The 20,851-nt window shown below is 35.6% G+C and overlaps 1 protein-coding gene across 2 annotated transcripts in view; it reads right to left on the minus strand.

Moving 5' to 3' along the window:
- The window catches only part of LOC126969898 (uncharacterized), a 104,029-nt gene that overhangs the window by 32,277 nt on the left and 50,901 nt on the right, over positions 1 to 20,851 (minus strand). For both annotated transcript variants that reach the window (XM_050815516.1, XM_050815517.1), the window contains exon 5: positions 482 to 631. In XM_050815516.1, coding sequence (XP_050671473.1) covers positions 482 to 631 — 150 coding nt within the window. The remainder of the gene's footprint in view (positions 1 to 481; positions 632 to 20,851) is intronic.

Genomic DNA, 20,851 nt, shown 5'->3' on the forward strand with positions numbered 1-20,851 from the left:
GAATTCTAAAGGAATCAATTTTGAGAAAATCAATGCCTTTTATGCCACATTACACTCCTTCGTAATCTCGTCTATCCATATCGTACCTACCGGGTTCCTCTCCTTCTTTTGCCGTCTAATGGCTACCAGTTTGTGGTTATACTTACTCCATCTTTCGTTACTTGTCCTTGATATGTGGCCTGCCCAATTACATGTTGTTATGTTTACAACTCTTTATAACCTTTTTTTGTCTCTTTTACCGTATTTAATTCTTCGTTATTTTGTCTTTAAAATAACAGGAATGTACTAAGACTTGTACTTCCTTGCGCGGTGTTACCGGGACGATACGACATGGGTACCTTAAAAAAAAGCGCGTACACATTCCTTAAAGGCCGGCAACGCTCCTGTGGCGGTGATCACTTAACACCAGGTGACCCGAAAGCTCATTTGTCCTCCTTTTCCATAAAAAAAAGACTTAACAAAATATATCAATAAAACTCACCTTTTTCTCAGCGGAAGTTTTGGCAATGTTCGTAGTCAGCACTTCGGCGAACAGCAACGAATAGCTGATCACGTTGAAGGTGACGAACGCGAGAAACGACTTCGAGAGGAACCTCTGTCTCTCCCAGAGAACATCTCGCAGGTGGAACACCTACGACAAGAAGAAGACCGTTTATAAATACATGAAACTATAAAACAAATCTTCATTACTATTTTAAATCTACTTTTGTTAAATCTTGGCATAGATATCTTATTTTCACACTTTTAATTGAATTAGTTTCAATTTCTTTTTAATCATTTATCCTTATTTTAAAATTATAATAAAATTATGTAATAAACTGCTACTAAACAGCAACAGTAAGTAGCTGTTTCTCATTAAAACGGATAAAACTACATTTTTTAAAATTGAAACATGGGTAGATCGGTCTATGGACCCCGAAATCCCCAGTATACTAAATTTTATGAAAATCGTTGGAGCCGTTTCCGAGATTCAGATTATAGATAAACAAATAATTGTTCGTTTAAAGATAAAAGATTATTTATTTCATTTATTAAGGATACAAACGGTCACAATTCAAAAACTTTACACTATCTTATTTAATGAAGACCTATATATAGCTCTATATATAGCTCCATAAACTAATTTTATAACTACTAAATAACTTACAATGTGAAAGCTTTATTATAAATAGAGATAATTTAATGTTTTTAAATGCAAATAATGTGATAAAATATAATACCTATAGGTACAAGACAAAACTTAAAATAATACGTTATGAAAATAAAACAGAAAGATTTTAAGCTCATAATTTTGAATTTTGCAAGCGACATGTGAAAATCTAATTTTCCAAATTTTTCATTACAAAGTTTACAAGCTTGTCTGTTATAAATATTACTAGTGTATATAATGTATGAGTTCTTATTCGCCGATGGACATTTCTGGTTTAATGGTATGTGTAACTTGCAAGGACATGTCACAATAACGGTTTATCGATCACAACCTTTAACGGCTGTTCTCAATATTCGGTCTATCTCTTACTTGAGATAAAAATCGTAACTATGGTTGACTTTTCTGTCCCAATAAACTTATCGACGGTAACTCACCTTGTCCGTACACGCTGTCTGTCAATGGTACGATGTATAGCTTAGAACCAGCAATTAGAAGCTTGTATGGAAATTGCAATTCACGCGTCCCAATATAAGGCGATAAGAATGACTTATCGGGTATATTGGGACAGCTTCAGATTATTGACAGCTAATTACGAACAGTAGAAGGTGGTAATTTATCTCTATCTGTAGATAGTATATTGGGAACGGCCGTAACAGTCAAGATCACTTGGTGGTAGGCGTATGGCGATCAATAATACGCCGTCGATCGGTTTACTTTTAAATATGCACGATGGAGTTCGAAAAATGCGGCCAAAAAGAGTGAATTAAATTTTATATGATTTTTACGGTAATTAACTTCCTTAAATTAGAGTTTGATGACAACCCTAAATTAAGTTTTTCATTGCAAGCTATACGTTTAATGTAGACGAAACATACTAAATTTACCACTAAATACAATTTCTTTTTGTGAACATCAACCTACGTCTTTTGTATTTAAAAAAAAAGTATTTTTACTATCTAAATAACCTTCACAATTTACAATAAGATATGTAAAAAAAAAAAAAAAATTTATTGAATAAGGCGTTACTTTGCGGAAATCCATAATTATACAAATTATTTAAGTTTTCTTTAGTGTTAATTCCGCCAATATTTGTCTTTAAAACAATTCGACACGTGTTTCGCCTCTACACGAGGCATCCTCAGGACGTGTTGTCTCGCCAAAATCTGGCACGAGACTCAAAGATATGTTATAAATACTTAAATACCAGTGGGAGGCTCCTTTGCACCGGATGCCGGCTTGATTATGGGTACCACAACGGCGCCAATTTCTGCCGTGAAGTGGTAATGTGTAAGCATTACTGTGTTTCGGTCTGAAAGGCGCCGTAGCTAGTGCAATTACTGGGCAAATGAGACTTAACATCTTATGTCTCAAGGTGACGAGCGCAAGTGTAGTCTTAGAATTTTTGGGTTTTTCAATAATCCTGAGCGACACTGCATTGTAATGGGCAGAGCGTATCAATTACCATCAGCTGAACGTCCTGCTCATCTCGTCCCCGATTTTCATAAAAAAATACAACATTTTTTTGGTTGTATTTCCATATTGTTTGCGTCTAGCCTTGCGTAAAATAAAATTACTTACGCGTCATTTTCTATCTCGTAAGTGTGCAGCAGTAATCATATAAGTATATATTTCCTATACTTTTAAATATTAAAATTAGCCCGCGAAATAAATGGGCTAATAATAATTATTAAGAAAACCATAAACATCGCGGATAGCAGACGCAAGGCTACTAATAAAATTCCTTAAAGGTGTAGGTCATACAAACAGACCTTCAGATACAAATGTATTTTGACCCCATGCGCCATAATCATTACATAACTGAATGACCTCCGGTAGTTTCCGAATATATTATTTATTACACACGAACTAACTGCGAAACTGGATCGAACTTTGCACAAGGATTTATGCTAAAATAACCTCTATATTATAATACTTATCTTTACTTTTATAAATTATAGACAAAGAGAAAACATTTAAGTATGTTTATAAACAAAGATTTGGAATATCGAAAAGTGCACGCCTCATTAACTTATTATCGACACTTTTTTTTTTTTAATCGGTATCCTCCCGCCGCGGCCCCTCTCCCGCCTCTCGCGTCGCGCGTGCGTTTCAAGCACATCTCATCTATAACTGTGTATGTAGTTACAAACCTACCTTGGCTGACACCTTTTGGAATGGGTGGTAGTTTTTCACTTTCAGTAAGTGGATATTATATCCTATTTTGAATAGATTTGAATTTGAACTTGATGCGGTTGGAATTATTCATTGTGACGTATCGTCGTCCGGCGGTGGCATTCGGCCGCTGGTATCAACCCGAACAACTCCTCCAATCTCCAAATTAATATGTAAACATGTTATGCATATAGATATTAGTATTAATTACACTAACATAGTTAAAGTATCGCATCAGATAATTATATTGACTTTTAAACTACGCATATTATCTACATACAGTTTAGTTACAAGACGGAACTTTATTATCGTTTATCTATCGGTGGTCCAAGCCAATTCTTTTGAAATTTTTTTTGAAATTTGTCTGATTATGAGTCAGCATTAAAAATACATACAACTTCAAATTTTCACCCATCTACGATCAACAGTTACTTTTGTATCGCGATTTTAATATCGGCAATACAACGTTTGCTGGCTCAGCTAGTAATTTATATTGTTGTATTAACCGTATGGCCTATTGGATAGTGTCTTAGACTTATTTTTTTTATGACAATAAGGGACGAGACGATCAGGACGTTCCGCTGATGGTAATTGATACGCCTTGTCCATAACAATCCTGTGCCGCTCAGGATTCTTGAAACCAAAAAATTCAGAGCGGCACTACAATTGCACTCGTCACCTAGAGATATAAGATGTTAAGTCTCATTTGCAGTAATATTTAGCTACGGCGCCCTTCAGACCGAAACACAATAACGTTTACACACAACTGCTTCACGGCAAAAATAATATAAAACGTTGTGGTTAATCTAGCCGGCATCCTGTGCAAAGAAGCCTCCCACTTAAACTTTTATATAAAAAAAACTATTATATACACGATTTTAACGTACATAGAGTACGTACATAAGCGTTTTCTTTCTTTTGATTGTTCACGTCAAGAAAAACCGCTTGAGGCGCGCGAATAAAACAGCAGGCGTCATTTTCACTCTACTTGTATATTATGTTGTCATTCTACAGGCCAGAATTATGTTACAACACCTACCTAAGAAGACAGAAGACATAATTTACCTACTTACTTTTTTTAAATGGAATAGGAGGACAAACTAGCGTACGGGTCACCTGTTGTTAAGTGAACACCGCCGCCCACAAGCTCTTGCAACACCAGAGGAATCACAGGAGCGTTGTACAACACCTACCTAAGAAGACAGAAGAAATAATTTACCTACTTACATTTTTTTAAATGGAATAGGAGGACAAACTAGCGTACGGGTCACCTGTTGTTAAGTGAACACCGCCGCCCACAAGCTCTTGCAACACCACTTGAATCACAGGAGCGTTGCCGGCCTTTAAGGAAGGTGTACGCATTATTTAAGGTACCCATGTCGTATCGTCCTGGAAACACCGCACAAAGAAGCTCATTCCACAGCTTTGTAGTACGTGGAAGAAAGCTCCTTGAAAACCGCACTGTGGAGGACCGCCACACATCCAGATGGTGAGGATGATATCCTAACTTGTGGCGTGTCGTGCGAAGGTGGAATTCGGTGGCAGGAATCAGGTTAAACAGCTCTTCGGAACACTCCCCGTGATAAATGCGGTAGAAGACACACAATCAAGCGACGTCTCTACGCAACGCCAAGTGATCCAGCCATTCACAGAGCACTGGGTCCCCGACAATTCGAGCTGCTCTGCGTTGCACGCGGTCAAATGGATCGTGCTGATACTGGGGTGCGCCAGACCAGACAGCAATACTCCATCGCTAGAATGTGGGCCGGCTTGAAGTATTGCCGTGCTCTATTATTGACGCCATCACTTCTTACATTATAACTTCTTGTCTAATTAGGTTACCTAGATGTAATGTTTACGTTTGTTTTTTTTAATTTGTTATGTTTTTAAAGTGACAACCCTCACTTCTAGGGTTAATACACTAATAATATTTGAAAAACAGAATTTTATGAACGATACGGGACACGAACCCACGACCCCTGGCGTTCCGTGCCAATGCTCTAACCAACTGAGCTAACCGTTCGAGTGAAGTTTCGTCATAAAATCTTGTATGCTTTGTTCAACTCTCAGGTTTTGTGGCTTTTGTTTGTTACAGGTAATGTTTTTCAAATTTTATTTGTCTAAAACTATTTTATTCTTATCCGTGTTTGATAGGACTTTACTCTGACAAAATAAATATAAAAAAAAGAAAAAAGTGTGTGTGTCAGCTCCGAAGCACGACTGGAGTTTACTCCTCAAGAACTAGAAAAAAAAGAATATGTCTTTGAACAGGTACTAAACAAAATCAAGTCCAATGAAGTGGTTACAAACAGACATACAGCAGACGCTTATAATAGCGTATTAATAAAAAAAATATGTTTGCTAACCGTATCACTGCAATACAACTAATATAGCGACCGAGCGTCTAGACATGTCACTCCAACTGAAAAGTGAATGGTGCGCGAGAAATGATGCGCACCAAAAACGTTACTATCCCATTTGATGAGTAGGTTTTACTCTCCATATTTTTCTCATACCGGGCGACTTATATGAAAATGAAAATCGATTCTTAAGGAGTAAACTCCGAAAATGTGTACCTTACCGCGGTTACTGACATGAGTAACGCGTGCACTGAGTACAAACTGAGTACACGCCCGTAGGTGTATCCGTGGTTATATGAGCAACAAATAAAAATAGTCAATTATCGCAATAATTATACGCTAGCTGCGAATTGACGTGATGATTTCACCGAGCTTATGTTTCGGATGTGTTTCAACAAAAAAAAAACAATTGACCAAATAATGACTTGAGATGTCGCTCTTTAGACTCTTAACAAAACAAGCTTATTATTTATTTAGTCATTTTCCTAACTATATACTGAGATATAATATCCAAATATTGGTACAAATTAAATTTGTATTGAGAAATAATTTACAAAATTGAAACAGTTAACCAGGTAGATGCTGAAAATCAGCGCTGCGGCCAGTATTGGTTTACAACACAAGCTGAGCATCGGCCTTTTCTTTTGCCGCACAGTATATTTAGTTAAGTTAGGATTAGGAATATATATATGAAATATTTAGATTGTATTTTTATGTGTGTGGCATGGAATAAATTTTTCTTATTCTTAAACTATCAACACCTCTAATCAATGTCTTTCGAGACATTCTCCGATCTTATCCGCACCGCGACAAATTTATATCTCGTATAAAAATAGCGTTGTAGTAGCTTCAAAATCGAAATGAAAAAGTTCTTTTAAAATCAGCTCTAGCTCAGGCTATACAGGTTTAAAGTCGGTAATAGCAAGTAACCACACTCGCCACGTGTGACTTTGAGGGGGATAGCTTCGTCTAGAACAAAACAAACGGGCAAGCATCGACTTGGGTCTAAGTCGGTGCTTGCCCGATCAAAATATAGTATTTCATTAATATTTAAGGTATCCGGTTTGCATAAGAGATGTATTAAATTAAATCTTTACTAAGTTATTTTATACTTTTCAGTTTTTGAAGTCGGTTTTTTTAAACGTAGTTTTTTTACGCTGGTAAGAATAAGACCAAAAAAAAACAAATCTGCCCAGTTGTTCAAGAATAAAAGCTTAAAAACTAAAGTACTGGTCTGCCATCCAAGATTGATCTCGTGTTCTTATGTCCGTCAGTCAGTAAATGCATTTTATAAGCATTCATCTCTGATGAGCGGGTATACACAGAGAACAGACACAGAAAGTGAAACAGTTGCAAACGATTTTAACATTTATTACAAAGCAAATAGAGTGCTAAAAATAGGAGTGCAGTTTGATCATTCATACTTCAATTGGATTGTTAGATAGAAAAATATCTTTGTTGATTTTGACTATAAAAAGCCTTCGGCCAAAGTAGCGTTTACAATTTGTAGCCATTATGTCATTGTTTTCTTTGTATATATATACCTACCTACATTTTTTTTATGAAAATACGGGACGAGATCAGCAGGACGTTTATCTGATGGTAATTGATACGCCCTGCATATTACAATGCAGTGCCGCGAAGGATTCTTGAAAAGCCCAAAAATTCTAAGCGGCACTAGAATTGCGCTCGTCAACTTGAGACAAAATGTTAAGTCTCATTTGCCCAGTAATTTCACTAGCTACGGCGCCCTTCAGACCGAAAATCAATAATGGTTACACATTACTGCGTCACGGCAGAAACAGGCGCGGTTGTGGTACCCATAATCTAGCCGGCATCCTATGCAAAGGAGCCTACCACTGGTGGTTTTATTTATTTCACTTAAAAAGTTGAAACTGATGATTTAGATTGTATTTAAAAGGATGAAGCTGTAATTATTTTGATTTAAAAGTGTTTCATTGAGTTTCTGCAAGTTTTCATTCAAAACCGTTTATAAATTTGACATTGTTTCCTAAGGGTCTTTATGGCCTACATAAATAAGTAACTTTTGATTTCCATTAAAAAGAACAATTGCAAATATTTTCTCCTAAAAATCGTATTACTAATACTTGATTGTAATGATCGGAAAACTGAAAACTGCTGCTACTTTTCCCATCCCATCAAACTGCCATTCTTCGTAATGCAACCTTGATAGACGAAAGAGAAATATTGAAATCCACACAACTATAATAACTATATTGTGTACGTATTGCCAAGTTGCGTTGATAACAAATTTTATTACTGTGCGAACATTAATGTCGCCATTTTTAAAAATTACAAGTTTTTATTTCATCTCTGGCTTTAGTTACATTCCATCGATCGTAAGGTCGCCTGGTTGGTATGTGAACTCTAATAGCTCAGCCGTCCAAAGTGGATTTTTTTTCTTACTTCTTACTTATCGCCAGGACGTACATACCGCAGATCTCTTTAAAGTTATACTGCTTTAGGCGCGTTATGAAAACACAATGAGAGTGATATATTCAAATGCGCGCACATCACTGCAATACAAAAGAAAAAGGGTGAAGTTGTTTTCCTAAAATTTTCTGACGTTTGCGACTTTTTTTTTTTTTTTGTTTCTTCGTCCATTATTAGAATAAGCAAAGGGCTCAAGCCCGTACAGCCGTATTCGTTATTTAATAATTAATTATCAAAGCCACGAAGAATAAATAATTTTAAGGTCTTTTGCTTCGTTAGGCCAAAGAAGTATAACGTTTTGCGTGCATACATAAGTATACACACACTCTTTTATTTTTAGTTTCCGTTTACAATTTCATATGTGATCCTATAGAAATACGCATTTCCTTGTGACGAAGCATCGTAAGAATTTCAAGGAAGGACCATTGATATGCAAGTTACTTATTTGCATACTATATTGGATAGACAATAGATAAATTGTTATGTTTTTACAATGATAAACGCTTATCATGCTATTATTAAGTTATAAAGTTTTACTTTATTGGAATTAAATGATTGTAAACAGTAATTAGACGGTTAATAGGGTTAAACAAAGTGTTTAACTATATTTTTAATTGATGGAGTGATATTCATATATATATATATATATATATATATGAATATCAAATATTTTCGTGATAGAATGCACCCCTAAATCATAATAATAATTTAGGAATCGATATTATTAAACATTAATGGACATAATTAATTAATACACATTATCCCTAAGCGAAGGATGTCAGGAGGCAGAGGATACACAGGAGCGTGGGCACCAATCCTTTGATCTCCAGCATCGCTCCCTGACACCAGCAACAGTCTAAAAAGGCTGCTGACTTCCTAGGACGGCCTCGCCTGGTTGGAGTATAGCTGAGTCAAACTAATTATGTTTTGATGGTAAACTTTAACAGATGTTCAAAACTTTGTAAAACATATAGATTGTTGTAATATTTAAAATAACTAACTCTTCTTTGAACACGATATATATATATATATTGGATGCAGCACCTTACAAACTTATTTGTTTTGTATATTAAATACTCAGCAATTTTAAATACTCTACTGCTTGAAAGACCTCAACTGTTTCCGAACATATGGTAGATTCAGTAATTTAATTGAAATATTTATAGTGGCGATTCAAAGGCGCTTATTTTAAGCCTAAATAAATAAAGATTATTTTACTTTGTCTTTATTACAATGGAAACACTTGAACGACAACTCATACAGTTGGATGTACTGTCTTACATTTAAAAAAATGTACTAATCTTTTGTTCTTCCAATTATACCTATGCGAAAGCCGATCCCCGTAGCAAACGTATATCAAATAGCATCCTAAGTAGTATGTACCAACGATAAATCATGTACAATGGAAAAATTTCATACTACCCGCACCCAACGCTCGATACACGGAACGGAAGAACTGATGAGTAAATCAAAATATAAAGAAGAAATATGTGTGTATTTTTGTATATGTAAATTAATCAGATCAATTTATACACAATTATAATAACTACAAATGTTATTATTGAATATAGTATACAACAAAAGTTATATTTTGTACTAGCTTTTACCCGCGACATCGTGCGCGCGCTATAGTTACTTTGTGGGCAGCATTTTTTATTTTTTAATACATTTTTATAAGCTACCGACTATAGAATATTCATCCCCCCTTTTCACCCTACACAGGTCTAAATTTTAAAAACGCTAGAACAAATATTAAAAACTTTCACGGTGCTTCGGACCTTCGATAATGACGAACTTTCATACAAATTACCACCCCCTATTTCAACCCCGCCAAGCCTTTTATTCACGATAAAAGTAAGCCTATGTCCTTTCCCAAGTCTTTGTCTATCTCTATAGGTACTAAATTTCATCAAAAAAAACTTACATTCACATTTATAATATTAGTAGCCATAATTAACCTCGCCTGATAAAGTTATCACTTGTGTCGTGTGGTGTTGTCTTAACAAGGCCTATGTCGACTAGTAGGCATCTAGTAGGTAAAACCAGTTTGTTTTTATCTTACTAATATGGATATCATAATTACTGAGAGATTCATTAATATTACTTTACTAAAATAAGCTCCTTCTTAACACGTTGTGTCATTGATCTTTAAGCTGTGATCATAATACGATTGAAAATATACATATTATTATAATAAAATCGTATAAATAAATCTGTAAATTGAGTATTATTTTAAAAGAATATTCTATGCTAAATATTACTGCTATATATTCTGCTAACGCTATTAATACTTATTTTAGAATAGAATTTTATATAATTTTTGCATGTCTCTTGAGAATATTTCATTCAAAGCATGAATATTAACAAGAGGTCGAGACAACATTTTATAGGCTATATTGTCACTCTAGATGCAGACATAGTATTATTGATGCTTTAACTTCGTAAGATCGAAGGTAATTCGACAGCGGGTTGTAATAATGACCGACGATACTCTGTTAATGTCCAAATTTTTTAACCGACTTCAAAAAAGGAGGAGGTTCTCAATTCGTCCGTATGTTTTTTTATAGTCCTAAAGGACTTCAACAGATTTTTAAGTGTTACAGATATCAGATTGACTTGAAATTAGTGGAGGCATTGCTTATGGTGTTTTGAAGAGATTTCGATTTCTGAGAAAAAAAGTTCCTTTAGAAGTACTTCCCGTTTGAACCCCTACTTTAAGCAAACAAATTAAAATCGATACCATTTGAAACTCTTGCAGAATTTTAACTTCAAATTGATATGTACTTGTCAAACGCCAAAGTTTTGAGACTTCAAAAATACCATCGGCGTTAATTGCAACTTGCAATTTCAAATGTCTCGGCCTTAATGACTATTATTATTTGGTTCTTTTAGCGGCCGTTCCCATATACTATCTACAGATAGAGATAAATTACTACCTTCTACTGTCAGTAATTATCTGTCAATAATCTGAAGCTGTGCCAATACACCCAATAAATCATTATTATCGCCTTATATTGGGACGCGTGAATTGCAATTTCCATACAAACTTCTATCGCTGGTAAGCAACACGTCGAGGGGTGACGACGTCGCGTGCAGCAGCTAGTAATAAATACAACATTTACAACTAAATATTACAATTGATAACTGGCCGGTAATTTTCAAGTTCACCGCCAAGTTCACATCTTATGTATTTGTAATAAAAGTCAAACCAGTTTCCTGTTCCAATATTCGTTTGTTTGACCATCAATTAGTGTTTTGTCTTTGTATAAGTTTTATTTACACATATCTTATTCATATCGTATTAATAACAATTCAACAGAAATAAAAGTCAAACTAAAATAAGGTATTAACCAACTTCCTAATTTATATTTATAAACATTATTTAAGATGCCATCTGCAGGTAAGGTGACCAAGCAGCTTGGCAACGTTTCATCTATGAATTGCCAAACTTAGCTTTTTTTTATGACAATAAGGGACGAGACGAGCAGGACGTTCAGCTGATGGTGATTGATACTTCCTGCCCATTACAGTGCAGTGCCGCTCAGGATTCTTGAAAACCCCAAAAATTCTGAGTGGCAATACAATTGCGCTCGTCACCTTGAGACATAAGATGTTAAGTCTCATTTGCCCAGTGATTTCACTAGCTACGGCGCCCTTCAGACGGAAACACAGTAATGCATATACATTACTGCTTCACGGCAGAAATAGGCACCGTTGTGGTACCCATAACCTAGCCGGCATCCTGTGCAAAAGTGCCTCCCACTGTTGACAGAGATATATACCAGATCTTGAGTCACACATTCAATCAAAGATCTATACACCGGAAGACGTCTCCCTAATCCGGTTTCAATTGTGTTTAGTCTCTCTCATGCACAGTTCTGAAGCCAGTGACAGCACACAGAATCACGGATTACGTTTTGAGTCTCCTTCTGTATAACAGACCTAAAAGTCGGAAATGGGATTACATTCAAGCATTTAATATTCTGTAAGACAGTTTTGCGATCATTTCATGTTCCCATAGCAGCTGTCATTTGATTGATATTTTAAGAAAAATAATTGAATTCAATGCGATATTTCAGCCGGTTATACATTCAAAGCCGTGAACTTATTGATTTGAATTCATAATTTAATAATTATGCTGACGAAAATGCAAGTACTGTTAGCTGACTTAGTTTCGTATATTGGTAGCCCGAGGTATCCACATCATTACGTCATGACCAACGCTTGCACGTGCGATCAATAATGGGACGAATTGTGCAACTTCTACCAGTGGCAGGCTCCTTTGCACAGGATGCCGGCTAGATTATGGGTACCACAAAGGCGCCCATTTCTGCCCTGAAGCAGTAATGTGAAAACATTACTGTGTTTTGGTCTGTTACTGGGCAAATGATACTTAACATCTTATGTCTCAAGGTGACGAACGCAATAATTGTAGGGCTGCTCAGAATGTTTGGGTTTTTTCAAGAATCCTCAGCGACACTGCATTGAAATGGGCAGGGGGTAACAATTTTTATTTTTTTTATTTTATGGAATAGGAGGACAAACGAGCATACGGGTCACCAGTTGTTAAGTGATCACCACCGCCCACAATCTCCCGCAACACCAAAAGAATCACAGGAGCGTTGCCGGCCTTTAAGGAAAGTCAGTTACCATCAACTCAACGTCCTGCTCGTCTCGTCCATTATTTTCAATAAAAAAAAACTGTTTTATGTTAAGGTCGGAGGACGATTTACTTAATCGTCCTATACCTGCGGGTCACCCGATGGTAAAAGCGGCTTTAACAAGCCAACCACCAACAGATTGTTGTTCATAGTAGTAGTGTAGATGTTGCTGTAGTAACAAGAATCCTATTTTATGAAAGAGGAGGATACACTTGCGTAAGGGTCACCTGATAAGTGTTCACCGCCGTCCACATCTCTTGCAATGCCAGAGGAATCGCAAATGCGTTGCCGGCTATCCTTATCTGTAGTATTTAAGTTCGAGGCTTGTATTACGGCGTTGGAAGTTGGTATAAAATAGAACAATGGATACTTCTACAATGTTTACTGTAGATATCATTTCATTTATCTTTGTGTCATCTACGAGGTAAGTTCAATAATAAAAATTATATTTAATTCATTGCATAACTTTTACGTAACACTGTCCTTAAGTATAATAATATACTTTATATCACAAAATTACTTTAATTCATATAATTTTACAGTTCTAGATGTATACATTGTTATTGTTGTAAATTATCTAACGCCGGATACGAGTAATATATCAACTAAAACACAAAACATCAAAAGATAGAGAGAATTGTTTGAGATCTTGCACGCTTATCCTTTAAGGAAGGTGTACGCGCTTTTTTTGAAGGTACCCACGTCGTATCGTCTCGGAAACACCGCACAAGGAAGTTCATTCCACAGCTTAGTAGTACGTGGCAGAAAGCTCCTTGAAAACCGCACTGTGGAGTACCGCCACACATCCAGATGGTGTGGATGATATCCTAACTTGTGGCGTGTCGTGCGAAGGTGGAATTCGGCGGCAGGAATCAGGTGAAACAGCTCTTCGGAACACTACCCGTGATAAATGCGGTAGAAGACACATAACGAAGCGACGTCTCTACGCAACGCAAAGTGATCCAGCTGTTTACAGAGCACTTTTTCCCCGACAATTCGAGCTGCTCTGCGTTGCACGTGGTCAAATGGATCGAGCTGATACTGGGGTGCGCCGGACCAGAGATGACACCAATATTCCATATGTGGCCGGACCTGCGCTTTGTAGAGCGCTACAATGTGGTAGAGGAACAGGCAAAGATATCTGAAGGATACTTCAGGCACGCGGTCTATTAGTGGAATACAGCATATCTGACTATAAAAAAAATCTGATGATGATTCTACTCATTATTATAAGTTATCTGATTGATATAAATATATTTCAAGGTCTTAATTTGCACAGAACTGCTCACGCATAATTCCATTGACTTCGGTCAGTAGAAAAGTACCTGCATAGGTTTACCAGTTGCACGGACAAGTAAAAAAAGAAGGACTCCGGGTGATCTGACATAACAGTGAAGCACCAAAACAAGCCGAACGAGTAAATACATAGCCCCACGCAAACACTTACACTAATACAAGCCGATCGGCCGCCATTTTGAGATTTGCCATCGTCGGTGACAGATCAGTTTGCGTCGCAATAAAATATTTAAAAATGCCGTCGTGCGTTGTGAAAAAGTGTAAAAACGATACTACAAAAGTATTTGTGGATATATGATTATTTAATGGGCGAAAAAATTGTGTAACTGGTAACCGCACATACACTAGCATAAAGGTGCTTCACTTGCTACTATCACGGCGCGGAGTCATTCTTTTTTTACTCGTCCGTGACCAGTTGCATTAACATCAACGCATAATACAAGCATTGTTTTATACGAACAAAGACTGTCTATAGGTACGTTGGTATACAAAGAGATCAACTGAATATACGAGACATTGGACACAACTGGAAGCGATAATCACACCACGGTCCACCAGACCGTGGCTGAGTTCAATTATCACTTCTATTATGTTGTCGCACAGTTGTTTTATTGTTAAAGTTGAGAGGCGGTCGTTTATGACCTTTATAATATACTAATCAGTTGACCCGAGGTTTTTTTGTCGGGTTGTTTAGCACTGTTAGACCTAAAGGCTCTTACATGGGGCACACTAAAAGTTTTGCACTTCTAGCTAATCGAAGCTATTTGAATTTCGACTGTTATATTTTTTTAAACTTTGCAACCTTCTTAGTAATAAAAAAACAATTGGCGTGAAATCATTTGTCAATTGTTTTTTTATCACACATCAAAGTTCTACGTACGCAACGACAATGGAATTAAGTCGAAAAGATTTTAGAGCGATTATTTTTGATGAAACTTTGTTGTCGTTGGATTCCTCATCAACTAACAGCGGAGCAGAAGGGAGTTCGCGTGGAATGGTGCTCACAGATGCTAATGAAGTAGATACTACCACAGACATTCTATTGCTGTTTATGACATTATCGCTCTTTGAAAAAAAACTGTATTACCCGATTAAATTGAAAATGCTCTGTTTACTCTCATATAATTTACGGTTAGATACTAACATAGCTTTGTAGGAATAATTCTATTATGCACTAGTGTGTAATATTAATATGCACGTGTGTGTTATAGTTCGGTTTATGGGTTTATAGGGCCCTAAGAACGATGTAATAAGGCTCAATTTACGAGCAAGTGTGTTGAAAAAACTATTATGATATCATGACAAATGCCATATAAATTAGCAGTGTTGTAATATAAAACTACTCTCATAGATTCGTAGAGTTGTACTTACAACGTTGGGTGGAGTATAAATAACTTTAACGTGTCAAGGTTTACCGGTCATTGACGGCTTTGTCCTACGTACAAATTTTCGGCCCAATATTCAGTTTATCTCCGGTTGTGGCCTACTTGAAATATAAATCATAACTATCGTTGACTTTTCTGTCCCAATAAACTTATCGACGGTAACCCACCTTATCCGTACACGATGTCTGTCAATGGGACGACGTATAGCTTACCAGCGATAGAAGTTTGTATGGGAATTGCAATTCGCCCGTCCCAATATAAGGCGATAAGAATGACTTTATCGGGTATATTGGGACAGCTTCAGATTATTGGCAGCTAATTACTGACAGTAGAAGGTAGTAATTTATCTCTATCTGTAGATAGTATATTGGGAACGGCCGTATATAAACGTCATATTGTTAGGCTACATCCGAGATCTACAATAACGATTGAGTGCGTAGAAGTATAAAAAAACTTTTTAACAAAAAAATTAAACCGTAAAAACATAAATTCAAAAAAAAAATTAAAACCTGTTTTATTTAACCTTCATAATACAGTTAATCAATTAAAGGTTTACTGTTTTTTGCTTTCAAGTTTTTTTGGTTGTTACTAATGCTACTAATAATTGCTTAACTTTTTTTTAATAGCCAGGGAGAAGTAAAAACACTAGAGGGTATTGCTTCATCTGATCTAGAGCCAAATAATGTAGGTACGACACAAACCTCATGATGAACGAGATTTTAGCAGAATAACAGAGACTGAGAAGTCTATACATAAGAGACTGACTTTTCCAACCCTTAAAAGGCAAAAAAGGCAATTTTCTCAAAATTGATTCCTTTAGAATCCATTCTGATGTCATTTCTAATATACTACTACTACACAAAAATTTTGCTTTTTTTTTGATAAAACTATACAATATTGTACTGTCATCATCATGTACTTAGGGTAGGTTTTTTTTTTTCAAATTTATATAAGACTAACTTCGGGGTATACCATTTCCAATAAACAAAAGATTTACACAAATAAAACCTCTCACGTTCAGTGCGCTCGCACGGATTCGAGTCCCGCATCGATCATTATATTTTGTTTTCAAATTTTATCTGTGTAATTAATCCCAGAAGTGAGGGTTATCACATTAAAAACATAACAAATTGTTTAAAAAAAATATCATAAAAATCTGTAAAAAGCTAAAAAAAAGTAAACTCTATTTTATATTTATCCACATTAATTAATTAGATTTATACACTTGTAACGGCCACCAAATTTATACTGTATATTACATTTTAATTGCATTACAAGCTTTTAAAATATTGATCAAAACTTTAGTTTACAAAACAAGTTTTTTTTTCGTTGTCGGGGATGCAATAAATATGTCTGTAGTGTCATCCATTGTGAAGTCACTCTTTAGGAAACAACCTTGAGTACAGCACCTGTGTCAGATGAGACTGGCATATGTCATGACAATTAAAACCGGCTGAATGAAATCCGTACACAAAATTTCGGGCATGTGCCACCTATCGACACTGTAAAAGTTCCATTAGCTCCCAGGAACTCATTATGGATGTCGATTCACAAGCATTCCTTGTATAAATATGGTGTCACAGACATGTACGTACTACGTAGCTGACGTAGGTTAATTTTTTTTTGTAATTAATCACATCGATATGACCGTGAAACATCATGGTCGATTCACCGATAAAAATATACATAAATTAACTTATATGTTTAATTCGTCCCTCACAACATGCCTCGTAAAGCTAATTCGTGTATTTTTGATATACCACGCTATCGAACTAACTCAGGCTCGTTTCACCAGTACCACGACTGCTTAGGCAGTACAATGAGATAAATAAATAAATAGTGAACTAAGACATATTTTCCAATAATCTACAGGAATTTAAACGTAATCTTCGGAAACATTACAATAAATAAAAAACACTCGGTATTTCTTATATATAAAATTCACGTGTCACATCGTTCGTCGTTCGTTCCCGTACTCCTCCGAAACGGCTTGACCGATTCTCATGAAATTTTGTGAGCATATTGAGTAGGTCTGAGAATCGGCCAACATCTATTTTTCATACCCCTAAATGTTAAGGGTGGTCCACACGAATTTTTTTTTAACTTTGTTTGATTATGAGTCAGCATTAAAAAATACATAAAACTTCAAATTTTCACCCATCTACGATCAACAGTTACTTTTGTATCGCGATTTTAATATCGGCAATACAACGTTTGCTGGGTCAGCTAGTATAGAAATAAATATCTTTTTTCCTTTTATATGTAATAATTAAACTTATGTAACTTAAAGTCTATAATCAACTTTAAATTGTTATTAAATTATATTGGTAATTAGTTAATAGTTAGTAATAATAAGTATGTAATAATTAATAATAGTCACAGCAGCTACTGTGAATGTTGTGTACATCTATTATTGGTACTCGCATCAGTAATGTAATTTCCTAGATAGTGTTATATGTAATTGTTATATGTGTGTACTGTTGATGTATCATTTAGAATAAATAACTTATAAATAAATAAATAATTCAGTGTAACCTGCAAAACCATATTTCGCTTATGTAATAAAAAAGTGCGTGTTCATGTCAACGTCTGCTAACTATGTAACAAAAATTGAAATGAACGACTGTTATTTTATGATGTTCAGTGAGATGCTATATTATGTAGAATCCTCGTTTTTTTTTGACAACAAAGGACGAGACGAGCAGGACGCACAGCAGATGGTAAGCAGAGTCGCTCAGGACTCTTGAAATAACCAAAAATTTTGAGCAGCTCTACAATTGCGCTCGTCACCTTGAGACATAAGATGTTAAGTATCATTTGCCCAGTAATTTCACTAGCTACGGCGCCCTTCAGACGGGAGAAATAGGCGCCGTTGTAGTACCCAAAATCTAGCTGGCACCCTGTGCAAAGGAGCCTCCCACTGGTAAGATGTTAATTTTTCATGTCAAATGTTAATTTCCTAATACATAATAATACACGTAGTACCTTTATGTAGAAAACGACTAATAGACTTATAGATTAAGTTCCATTTTCCCTTTTACATCCATGGGACCTCAATAGATTCCAACGTTAAACATCAATTAATTTTATAATTTGAATAATTCAGTTTATAAAAACGAACATTGGTTACACACTTTTAGCTTAGTTTGATTTACTTACGGCCGTTTACAATAACTTATCTCAAGTTACGGATACATTGTACCAATATAGTTATAGTCCAATCCAATATGTCGATAGGTTATTGTAATGTAAGTAAGCGTAAAAGGATAGATTTATCTACCTCTAGTAATAATATGTTATGTTTTTAAAGTGATAACCCTCACTTCTAGAATTAGTACACAAATAAAATTTGAAAAACAAAATTTGTGTACCTCTAGTAGGTAAGTTAAACTAAGGATAGATAGGTTATTAAAAACGGCCGTTAATGAATTTGATTTGATAGACGCAAATGGATATAAGGTATATGGTGAGCGTTCACCTGGTGGTATTAAGTGATAAGCCCTGGCCGTCACAATGCAAAGCCGCTTACGATTCTTGAATAAACTTCAAATTATGAACGACATCCCGATTGTGCTTGTCATCTTATGAGTAAGACTAGCTGACCCATCAAACGTTGTATTGAAATATAAAGTAATTAAAAAAAAAATTTTTTTTGGGGTATGAAAAATAGATGCAACCGATTCTCAGACCTACCAAATATATCGTACTATAATTATTGTATTCGATTGCTATCTTGCAACCCTATTGCGGTTTTGTGAATAGAACAGAATAATACAAACATCGCGATTCAACATTCAGGCGATAAAATTTTATGTTTTACGTATGTTTCAATGCTGAATCATAATAAAATCAAAATAAAAAAAGTCAATAAATAAAAAAAAAATATTTAGGGGTTGGGTCACCCTTATCATTTAGGGGTATGAAAAAATAGATGTTGGGCAATTCTCAGACCTACCCAATATGCACACAAAATTTCATCCAACTCGGTTCAGCCGTTTCGGAGGAGTTTGGTAACAAACACCGGGACACGAGAATTTTATATATTAGATATTAAATCTTATTAGCCCAGTAATTTCATTAGCTACGGCTCCCCTCGAAACGATACACAATAGTACTTGTATATTTCTGTATAACGGCAGACAAAGGTGCCGCTCTGGCTTTCTAGCTGGGATATTCTATGCAAAAAAAGCCCTCCACAAATGATATTATTCATCACTATTTTTAAATAAATATATATAATACCAACTTGGGAATGACTTGGAAGGAGAAAATCAAAATCTTTGTGACTAACACATAATACAATAATTACAAATATAATATAACATACCTCAATTTAATATAAAGATACTGATCCAATACGAAAACGCACAAGAAAATAATTGATTACAACAATTAATTAGAATTAATCAAAATATCGTTTATTGTTTTAACACTGTGGTGAAAGCATTACAGTACACACTTGGCCGAACAAATTAAAAATAAATTTTGCCACTGTTTAAAACTTCTAACTGAGATTACAAGACGAACTGATTAAAAACGCGCATTATAAAGTAAATGTTTGTAATACGACAGCCGCGGGCGTGTCTATCGCCCGAGCTGCGGATATTGTTTGACGAGTGCGGTGTGACGGACAATGTTTTAGAAACCCCCGGCTGAGATAAGCAAGAACAATAGTAGTAGCTAATAAACGAACACCTTGCCTTACTGAAAATTATAACTTTCTGCTAAATAACTTAATCTAATAGCAGAATCAGCCAGGCCATGGAAACAGGACAAAAGGACATCATTAAAAAAATTGTGTTCTCTTAAAACCCTGCAATGCTCCCTTTACTCCTCTGGTGTTGCTTGAGAATGTATTCGGCGGTGATCACTCAACATCAGGTAGTCTCCCATGAAAAAAAATCTTTACGTCTACATGGGGCACACTAAAAGTTTTGCACTTCTAGCTAACCGAAGCTATTTGAATTCCGCTGTTATATTTTTTTAAACTTTGCAACCTTCTTAGTAATAAAAAAAACAATTGGCGTAAAATCATTTGTCAATTGTTTTTTATCACACATCAAAGTTCTACGCACGCAACTAAAATGGAATTAAGTTGAAAAGATTTTAGAGCGATGATTTTTTTATGATTTTAAAAGTTCTCTCTCTCCGTAAGACTGAGCCGCTCGTCTTCAATATACTTTTGGGAAAGAAGCACCTTGCTTGAGCTCCGTGAGGCGATGGTTTGCTGAATTTGAGAAAGGTCGGGTTTCTTAACATGAGGAATTTCGTGAAGGGCGGCCTTCAACTGCCGTCAACGAAAATAGTGTGGCTACTGTTAAGCGGCAAATTGAAGAAAACCCGCGGATTACCTATGAGACAATTCGAGGACTA

This window comes from Leptidea sinapis, chromosome 19 (assembly GCF_905404315.1).
Source record: "Leptidea sinapis chromosome 19, ilLepSina1.1, whole genome shotgun sequence".
Classification (NCBI taxonomy): Eukaryota; Metazoa; Arthropoda; class Insecta; order Lepidoptera; family Pieridae; genus Leptidea; species Leptidea sinapis.